General features: G+C 38.7%; 2 protein-coding genes across 4 annotated transcripts in view; one reads left to right on the plus strand and one right to left on the minus strand.

The window, feature by feature from the left end:
* The window catches only part of LOC130686578 (ADP-ribosylation factor-like protein 6-interacting protein 6), a 33,424-nt gene that overhangs the window by 22,538 nt on the left and 459 nt on the right, over positions 1 to 10,427 (plus strand). The window contains exons 1-3 of one of the 3 annotated variants that reach the window (XM_057509698.2): positions 9,468 to 9,509; positions 9,838 to 9,886; positions 9,959 to 10,415. In XM_057509698.2, coding sequence (XP_057365681.1) covers positions 9,483 to 9,509; positions 9,838 to 9,886; positions 9,959 to 10,415 — 533 coding nt within the window. In that variant the 5' untranslated portion in view covers positions 9,468 to 9,482. Of the gene's footprint in view, positions 1 to 9,467; positions 9,510 to 9,579; positions 9,887 to 9,958; positions 10,416 to 10,427 lie in introns of those variants that run through there. The other 2 variants (XM_059494102.1, XM_057509699.2) reach the window with 2 other exon arrangements.
* Positions 6,435 to 7,271, minus strand: LOC130686581 (uncharacterized). Its single transcript, XM_057509702.2, has 4 exons — positions 7,205 to 7,271; positions 7,007 to 7,146; positions 6,752 to 6,936; positions 6,435 to 6,689 (listed from the first exon to the last, which is right to left on the minus strand). Exons 1-3 carry the CDS (start codon positions 7,266 to 7,268, stop codon positions 6,757 to 6,759), a joined length of 384 nt encoding a protein of 127 aa, XP_057365685.2. The 5' UTR covers positions 7,269 to 7,271; the 3' UTR covers positions 6,435 to 6,689; positions 6,752 to 6,756.

Raw genomic sequence — 10,427 nt, forward strand, 5'->3', positions numbered from 1 at the left:
TCTTCGTTCGCTTGCGTCCTTGATCCAGCTTTTATGTTTTCCACGTCTATCTAGCTATGCCAACAGGAGCCCTGGAAATAAAAGCAAAAGAGAGTATCCAGTCGGGGGTGTAGGAGAGCTTCTTCTTTCCACCTCCCCTCCTCCCACACACTGTAAATACTAGATTTTCCGTTCTATAGTGATCGACCATTGAGCGCATTATGTCTTCACGTTCATTTTTCCATCTCTTTTCTTTTTTTTTTTTTTTTTTTTATTCTTTCTTTTTACGAGCAGTATTTATTTGGTACATGTTTCTCTACGTGTGCCTTAATATGCTCGTTTCCTACGTAAAGTGGCAATCCGGAAGAGGAAGACGCCGACAGCCAGCAACAGCCGCAAGCACATCCTCAAGCTAATACTCGTTTTCGACGGAAGTTCCTTCGTTTGCCTGCCAGTCAGCTAACTGATGGCTTAGAGGACGAAATAACGCTAGAATAACACTGTATTATTTATAGCGCAAAACAGCGTGTTTAGGTTCACTGTGTATATTTATCCGTTGTAAGTTTCTTACTCTCTTTTACTGATTGCAAGGCCATTTTCGGTGTAATTTGTAGGGGGGGTTGGTAGTCCTCGCGGTGTGAGACTAACAGCGAGAGCAGAAGAGTAGTAAGAGGTTGGCAACTGTCTAACTCGTCGCTCCTTAAGTAGGATTCATTGCCAATCGGGCGGCAGTAAATCGTCGAACGGCTGACGCGCTCACCATACGTGCCTCTTTTTCTGACGTCGCACATCGTGGGTCTGGACTCCATCCGTCAGCAGCTACATTACTAGCACAATATACACACAGCCCTTACGGAGAGACTCAACTGTACACACCTTTCGGCTGTTTCGAGCCCCATATATATATGGTAGATATATATACAAGTGCTTTTTGGAGCTCAACTAATCCGACCTCTCTGCTCGATGATAATGGGGCTGTTTGGGATACACGGAACTCGTCTGACTTTGCTCGCCCTTCTTTTGCTTTTTTCCGCCTATGGATTTTATTTGATTTTCTTCCTCTTTTTGCTTCTTATTTTTACGATGCTCGAAATGTCTCTCGTCACTGTCGGCGTGCGAGCTCCTGTTAACGGCCGTCAACATCTTTCAACCCCCTTACCGCCCCTCGTCTTGGTCGCCTTTGAAAAAAAAAAAAAAATTTTGACGGCATCTGAGATTGTCGCCAACTACCGAGGCAGATTTTTCTTCCTTTTCTTATACTTTTATGCTTCTCTGCTCCTCATCCTTGTAAATGGGATGGAGGCCAAAAAATATTGTAATGAGATTCAGCCGCGGCGTGTATGCAAATTGTGCAACCTGCGCGCATCTTCTACTAGGCAGCGCGTGACGTAGTACAAGATTCGTATTAAATAGCCACCAGTGGGTGGCTGCAAATTTTCAAATGAAAGATTGAAGTGTACTATTTATTTGAATTTTGAATGAACGAAAAGAAGAAGAAAAAATAAAGGTCAATTTCGGCCTTCGTTTCAGTCAGCGCTGGCTCCTGCTGCCGTGAAGTGATGAACTATCGGCTCGTGCTGTTTGGAATCCACGCAGATTGTATGCATAAATGATAAGTTTAGATTTCCCTGCGCGTTTCTGTCGTCAAGCACAATATCGCGCTCGGCTCACATCTGGGGCGTTTTCTGAACACCACAGCTAAAGTAAAGCAACAACAGATTTCTTCATATCTATTTTGACATTCCGTACACAGTCACAAATAGGATAAGTAATATGGGCCGCCTGTTCTGGCAGTGTGTTTGCTGTCAGACCTTACAATCTAACGTGGCGAAGGACATATATGCGACATGTTGCCGTGCTAGATCAACCAGCCATTGGGGAATCGGTGAATGAATTTATCAAGCTCTTGAACCGATCAAGTCATTTATTCTATGCCATCTGTTCGCAGCCATAGTATTGGTCGACATATTTGACAGGCATTGGCTGCCCTGTATAAATGCAGCATAAAAGAAAGATGTGGTATGGGGGGGAGGTAGTCTTGGCCTTGCAGACCCGTACAATAATGCAGAACTGAGTCGTTGGAATTAGCCATCTGGTTACGAATGCTATTGATTATTGAAAAGAGCGAGCGAGAAGGGGAGCGAGAAGTCACAACATTAGCGATGAGAGGAACTTGATTACCCAATGGCTGTCGAATTGACTCGTAACAATAAAGACAATTTGCGACGGATGGCATAAATTTCCTTAACTTTTTTGGTCGTCGTATCGTTCTTAAGCAGTTTTTTTTTTTTTTTTTTTTTTTAATCTGCCATTTGCGATTGCGTTCGCCAAAATGTTTGTCAACTTAGTTGCTACAGTTCGTACCATTACTGTAATACGGTATGGCAATCCGTTTTACCCCCAAAAAAAAAAAAAAAATATCGGCCTTTTTTTCTATTTCACTGCTACCGCCATCTATCGGTTGGTAGGAGTAAAACAGAAAGTAAGGCTGATATTTATATTTTATAGGGGGGGGGGGGGGTGGGAGGAAAACGGGTTGCCATACATTGCATCAGACCATGGCCTACTATAATAACGGCCAGCAAGCGCGCAATACCCCCTGCGCCTAAAACTGAATTGCCAGAGGGGCCTAATACCCCAAATCGAAGTGCACTTTCTACAGCTTCATACCACCCATTCCAATTTCTTTTACTTTTTCCACTGATTGGCAATGGTGGAGAGGTACTACTGTCGTAGTACCTCAAACAGAATTCCACTTTCCACTGGTTTTTCCACTCATTTCAATTCTGTATTAGTTACCAAACAGTGGAAAGTGGAGCTCGGTTTGGGGTATTAGGCCCCTCTGGCAATTTAGTATTAGGCGCAGGGGGTATTGCGCGGTTGCTGGCCGTTATTATAGTAGGCCATGCATCCCATTCGCCAACCCAAGTGTGCATATGTCTTTCTTGGACAATTATTTTATTTTGCTACTATGTTTGGTAAACTGCAATTATGTCCAATATTTTTGTCTTTGCATTTTAGGTTTCCTCTTAGATGATCTATACCTGATCATGTGTTCTAAAGTGATCTGCTTTCACAGCAGCTACATTTCTGTGTTCTTTTCCGTTGGTCTATGGTTCTGAATTGAGGCAGGTATATCTATTATGCTATGTCACTAAGTACTATAGGGAAAAGAATAACTGAAGTTGATTGAGATCTATTCTGATTCTCCTGGTATCCATCTCAACAGGTTTTTATTTGCTTTTCAACACCCATTTCATAGTGGTACATATGGCTTTGATTAATATTACCATAAAGACTGCTGAAAATGGGTGTGGTACAGAAACCCAGAAATGGCATGAGTTCAACATCAAACATGGATTAGGTACTTCTCGGTTTTTTGTCTATCGAAAAAGTATTTTTAATGCTATTATTTTGCATTCACAGAATTTTAGCAGGGGATCAAGTCAAATCTGGAAGTGTTACAAGATGGAAGAGTTGGTCTGTAGTTGTAAAAAACACTGAGAGTGCATTACTGTTAAGGTATAGGGTAAAGTAATAGAGCAATGCAAATTGTCTAATGAGAAGTATCATCTTGTGTTAATAAATCCGGTACAATCCTCATAGAATCCTTCATAGTTCTGTCACAGCTAGAAGCCTCAAATAATTCTGCTTCTCTTGCTAAAGAACAACTTGTCCTTTACGTTCAGAGTGTTGGTGAAGCTGGGTACTTAAATGGCCCTAAAGATGTTTCACTTCGCTGGCATTGCAGTGATGAACATCATACATGGACTCTTTAGGTATGAAAGGAATTTTCTTGAAAAAATTTTGAATTTATGACGAAGCATTTCTCCTCCTTTTTGCCAACCATGTCTAATCTACAAAAAAAAATTATCCAATAGGAAAGGATTTTCAGCATACTGGGAACATAACTATCAACAATGCAACATTCCACAGGTGCTATTTTATCATTCAAGAGCCTTATATGTTGATGTTCATCTGCAATTTGTATGGCCTTTCCCAAGCTTCTGCCAGAAGTTGAATCTATGAGTCATGTAAGTCACATGAGCAACAATTGAGATGCTTAATGGTGTTGTTTTTCTTTTCTCAGCATAGGTTAATAGTAACATTGGATCTGAAAAGATTCTTGGTTGGGGCAAGACACTGAATAAATTGTAATGATTGGATGGATGACATGACATTTCTATACTTAATTCGGATTCCCGAGACGGTATTTTATATTTTAAAAATTGAAGTGCATATCTGGGCTCCCTTCCTTTCCGTAGCCCCGTTTCCCCTTGACTCATAATAAGCCCGTAGGGGGTCATGCCCCTACTGTACGGTATATATAAAAACAACATATACCGAGGTTTGGAGGGCTCTGGCCGGAAAGGGGACGTGGGGGTCCGCTTAGTCCGATGATGTATTCACGGAGGGCGAAGTGGCTACCCACAAATCCGAACTAAAGGTTAATCGCTCCTGTAAAAATGTTCCAAATCTTCAGCTCTTCTTCCGGCTTCTCTTAGCCAATCACCGGGTAATCTCCCCGGTGGGTCAACAAGGCAGTGTCTCCCCCTGCCTGGGTTGACGGCAACTTTTGAAAGGGCTATTATGCCTTTTTAAAGTTGCAAAAATAATTGTAATGTGCAGAGAATTGTTAATAAAATTTTTTTTATAAAATTTTTTTTGAAAAATTTGTTTCTTTCATTGTCTGTGTTAGCTGTATTCACACATTACATTTATCAACTTTTTTTTTTCTTTGCTTTATTTGTTTTTGTCACCTTTGATGGTAAGCATTGTATCCATTGGTTTATCATTTATCTGTAAGTATTCAATTATTATTTATTACACTCTTTGAATTCTTCAACTTAGATTCAAGGAACAACGTGTAGTATCTGGATATTTTTTGAAGTAATTTTGTATTTTATTTTACCCGTATGGGAACCGATCCCCAGACATTCAGCGTGCAACGCCGATGCTCTAAAATTGAGCTACGAGATATATCTAAATATTTTATTATCGCATATTATATGTTATCGTCTAGGATGTTTATGCAGTCTTTCACAACTATATGTTTATCTTTCTATTTCTTTCAATAGGTTCAAAGCTCTGTGGTAGAGGCTTTAGCTGCGATACCTGTTACCCTGGGATCAAACCTCAGTAGATGTGTAAAAATGAAGTAGAATATATGTAGAAGAGTATATTGCAGAATTGCATTTCAGTTTTATTCTAAGTGTAAATGCAAGTCCACAAGTAACTAGAAAAAAGCCAACTTGACATCATATGATTCATGGCTCATTGGTAGAGCATCGGAGCGGTATGCCGAACATTCAGGGTTCGATCCCTGGATAATAATGGAATGTTTACAGATAAACGATAAACCAATGGAAACAATGCTTACCATCAAAGGTGACAAAAACAAATAATGCAAAGAAAAAAAAGAGTTGATAAATGTAATGAACAATGCTAACACAGACAATGAAAGAAACAATTTTTGCAAAAAATATGTTATAAAAAAAATTTTATTGACAATTCTCTACACACTACAATTATTTTTGCAACTTTAAAAACGCATAATAGCCCTTTCAAAAGTTGCCGTCAACCCAAGCAGGGGGAGACACTGCCTTGTTGACCCACCGGGGAGATTACCCGGTGATTGGCTAAGAGAAGCCGGAAGAAGAGCTGAAGATTTGGAACATTTTTACAGGAGCGATTAACCTTTAGTTCGGATTTGTGGGTAGCCACTTCGCCCTCCGTGAACACATCATCGGACTAAGCGGACCCCCACGTCCCCTTTCCGGCCAGAGCCCTCCAAACCTCGGTATATGTTGTTTTTATATATACCGTACAGTAGGGGCATGACCCCCTACGGGCTTATTATGAGTCAAGGGGAAACGGGGCTACGGAAAGGAAGGGAGCCCAGATATGCACTTCAATTTTTAAAATATAAAATACCGTCTCGGGAATCCGAATTAAGTATAGAAATGTCATGTCATCCATCCAATCATTACAATTTATTCAGTGTCTTGCCCCAACCAAGAATCTTTTCAGATCCAATGTTACTATTAACCTATGCTGAGAAAAGAAAAACAACACCATTAAGCATCTCAATTGTTGCTCATGTGACTTACATGACTCATAGATTCAACTTCTGGCAGAAGCTTGGGAAAGGCCATACAAATTGCAGATGAACATCAACATATAAGGCTCTTGAATGATAAAATAGCACCCCTAGAATGTTGCATTGTTGATAGTTATGTTCCCAGTATGCTGAAAATCCTTTCCTATTGGATAAAATTTTTTTTTGTAGATTAGACATGGTTGGCAAAAAGGAGGAGAAAAGTTTCATCATAAATTCAAAAATTTTTCAAGAAAATTCCTTTCATACCTAAAGAGTCCATGTATGATGTTCATCGCTGCAATGCCAGCGAAGTGAAACATCTTTAGGGCCACTTAAGTACCCAGCTTCACCAACACTCTGAATGTAAAGGACAAGTTGTTCTTTAGCAAGAGAAGCAGAATTATTTGAGGCTTCTAGCTGTGACAGAACTATAAGGGATTGCTGTTACACAGGATTCATTCACACAAAATGGTACTTCTCATTAGACAATTTGCATACTCTATTACTTTACCTCATACCTTAATGGTAATGCACTCTGTGTTTTTCAACTGTAGGCTCACTCTTCCATCCTGTAACACTTCCAGACTTGACTTGATCCCCCACTAAAATTCTGTGAATGCAAAATAATAGCATTAAAAATACTTTTTCGATAGACAAAAAACCGAAAAGTACCTAATTCATGTTTTATGTTGAACTCGTGCTATTTCTGGGTTTCCGTACCACAACCGTTTTTCAGCCCAAATACGGTCCCACAATTGTTCACTTCCTTCGCTGCATGGACTTATTACTAACAATTCTTTTAGTGCAGCACTAACAGGATTTAACTTTAACACACTGTCAGGTGGTAGACTGAATAACTAAACAATAAATAATTGTTTGTTAAAATTCTATACTTATTTTGAATTCTTATTTGAAAAGTTTAGGTACCTGACTGTGTTCGCCTAATGCCAATTCATCCTCATGTTCAGTTAGGGATGAGTTTGGAAAAACCTCCTTCACTGTTTGGAAACTCGTCCGTTCCAATTCGTTCTTTTCCCCTAGCTGAGCTTGTATACTCAAAATTTGAGCTACAAAACACAAATGAATAAAAGCAAATAAATAGAATCATTACGTATTAGGTCTTACCATCCTTAGCTTTGCTGTTATCTAATATTTTGTGTTGTTCCAATAATTGGGCCTGCAGCTTCATAATTTGATCTAATAAACAATAATTAATAATTGAAAACCAATATAATAATCTTTATACTTACCATCCTTTTGTTGTATTATCTTATCCATTTTAACATATTTTTGTACAGCCACGCGTTTTTCTCCAGCCACGCTACTCGACTAACTGGCAATGGGATCCAATGGACTCAAATTGACATGCCAGTAATAACGATTCTGACCGGTAGATGTCTACGGATCGAAAAAAAAGAAAAAAGTGTGATTTTTTTTTTTTTTGGCGAAATTTTTGTTTCTGTGTAAAACGGATTGCCATATGCCATACAATTCTGCTGCATTGCGCTAGCGCTGTAGCGTACTGGCGCCTAGCATTGTGTCAAATATTCGGTATACTTAAAAAACGATTAACATAATGAAAAGATAGCATTTCAGATGAATTATCAGACTGCACTTTTTCCGAATAACATTTTCATTATCATGAGCCATACAAATGTTTTGAACCAAAAATTTATGGACAACCTCTTTACATCATTTTATTTCTTACTGACGAGGTTTTATCTCCCTATGAATGTTTCTTTTACACTAAATGGCATAATTTTTGTGCTGGAAACTAGATCGTGAAACCAAAATTACAAGGGATCCTAACACTGAAGGAAGTTCAGTGATGGTTTTAACTATCCCCCCCTATGTGATTCAGATATTTATGACAGCTCAGAGCCTCCTACCTTGATTTAATATAATATAGAAACTCTTCTAATGAATCCTTTGTTGTACTAAATAGGATAACTGTTATTGGAAACTAGTTTGTGAAACCAAAATAGCTAGGGACTTTGATGCAAGAAGTTTGGTTATTTGTAGAACATCCTTAAACTTCCTATTCCAATTTAAAGCTACTGCTGTTTTGCTACCTGAAGTAATTGATCCTTTAATATTGCTTCCATATGTCACATCAGTTGATTTGTTTTCCCTTCCTTGATGTGTATTTTGCATGATTTTTTTTTCTGTTTAAGATACATTAAACTTGTGGAAAATTCGCTACCATTACTTAAGCAACTTTTTAAAGTTGATTTACATTAGTATTCAGGCGTTTTAAAGCTTCACGACTCGATGAACAACTTAGGATCTTCGACCCCGCCGAAGACAACAAAGCTCTCGATGCCCGTGTCATGAATAGATGGAACTTCTGTAAAACGGAAAAAAATTACGAGTTACACATGTAGAAAGAAGGGATCATCATCGTCAGATGCAAGTGAAGTTTTCTTGGATTGAGAATTGTTTTTACTCTTGTATGGTTGCTAGAGAGTACCATCTCCAACCATTTCCAGTTGTTTAATAAGAGAACAATATTCTGCCTAGTCTTAAATGCAAATCGCCTAAGAATGCAAATGAAAGCATGCTGCAACTTCGAAGGGAAAAGAAAACCAGAGAGGAAAATACCTGGTATACTAGATCAAGCATTTAACAAAATAAACTATAGATAACATATAAACATGTCTTGCTTTAAAGGGCACCTGGAATTTGCTCGCTGTGATATGAGCCAACAGGTCAGTTGGAAATGAAGCAGGGAGAAAAGGGCTGCAGTTAGCATCAGAATCAAATGATTTTGCAAGCATGTTTGGCACATTTACCCTTGTTTGCCATTTGGAATCATAATTAGATGTAGCAAAATCTCAGTAAACAAATCTGCTTCACTTTTGAGCATTCAATTTGAATTCATTTTATGACACAGAGAGTAAGCTGGTGTTTCAGAATCAAAGGATATTCTCCTCTTAGAGCAAAACGACTAATGTTACATCAATTATGTTAATTATACAAAAACTGTATATTGCAATTGGCAGTATCCTTGGCGTTGGTAAATAATCTCCAACTAATCTGTGGGTTTCTTCAGTGTATGCCGCACCACACTTCCAATAGGAAAGCAAGGTTCTCATTCTTTACCCAGTTCAGTTTCAGAGATGAAATTACTTTAAACAACACAAGATTTCTAGCATGATTTGCCAAAGAAGTTTATGGGAGGTGTATTATTCTAGAATTCAAAGACTCTAAAACAGTATGTCGCTTTTATTAGTCCGCTAAGTGATAAAGTGCGGAAAATCCATTTGGTTCCTGCATTTATTTCCACGATGTAGTCGGGCGTGGAATAAATACTATCGGCAAAAAATCGATTACCAAATGACAGATTAGCAGGACAAACATGAGTGTGTTATGGCAAATAAAAGAAAGGATACTTGGAAGCGCTATGGACCATAGACTATGGTTTTCAATGGTTAGTATTATGGGTTATCGTTAGTATTTAGTAACCCCTAGCTCTTCAGATTGTTGAACACAGCATCCTACAGTAAGGTACGTGAATGCACGTCTGTAGTATAGTCTGTCTAGTGGTCTACCTTTTGCAAGTAATTTTGAGCCTGAGGGTAAGGCCGATCTGCCGAGGTACGATCACTGAATTTTCTAAATTTGTACACACAGCATTCAGGGTGAGTCTGCCGCACCCCCCCGAACCTCGCAGACATTTTACTTCTATAGTGTTTTTAAATAAAATCTCAGATTGAAATAAGATGCATCAGTGTGGATTATCATCTTTTTGTTTCCAGGCGTTCATTTTTCAAGTGTCATTTTCCCAGTTGTTTGGCACCGTACTTGGTAATTTTAACTAAAGTGGTATTGTGCTGAAAGTCTTTTTAATGTATAGGATTGTTTGCAACACACATATAGGTGGTGGTAGTCAGCTTTGCCTGTCACCAAACAATTTTCATTCACCTTCAGAGTGTGGCCCTTTAGGTATTCAATCTCCATCTGAGGTGTCAGAGTCTGTTCCAGCAAAAGTGACAGAGGAAAATTATTGGTGGAATGCCACAAACGTGAAGCTTGAATTTAATATGGAGAATATTGTGGCCAACCTATTAATTATTCCACAGCAGTTTTTCTTGTTGTTTAAATATATGTATTCCATCATGAGTTTCACCATTTGCAGTGTTTATGATGTATTGCACTACTGTGCTATTATGCCTGCCAGCTACCTTCAGAGTATTTTATTTAAGCAACTTGCAGTATTGGTTCTTCCGTGTTTTTATGGCTTATCAATGGTGCTTTTCTCTTGGCTGCTTGTTTATTATGATAGCACAATCCCTGGAGTTTTCCCTCCTACTCCTGTTTCACCGAAAAAGCACAGGTAAATTAATCG

The sequence above is a fragment of the Daphnia carinata genome, chromosome 2 (genome assembly GCF_022539665.2).
Source record: "Daphnia carinata strain CSIRO-1 chromosome 2, CSIRO_AGI_Dcar_HiC_V3, whole genome shotgun sequence".
In the NCBI taxonomy this organism is placed as follows: Eukaryota; Metazoa; Arthropoda; class Branchiopoda; order Diplostraca; family Daphniidae; genus Daphnia; species Daphnia carinata.

Bases quoted from the DNA above. Each gene is read 5' to 3' on its own strand.
- LOC130686581 (XM_057509702.2), bottom strand. From the start codon at position 7,268: ATGAAGCTGCAGGCCCAATTATTGGAACAACACAAAATATTAGATAAC. The intron at 7,147-7,204 runs GTAAGACCTAAT...TGTGTTTTGTAG, and splicing joins TAACAGCAAAGCTAAGGATG to CTCAAATTTTGAGTATACAA. The intron at 6,937-7,006 runs GTACCTAAACTT...TTTATTGTTTAG, and splicing joins CATTAGGCGAACACAGTCAG to TTATTCAGTCTACCACCTGA.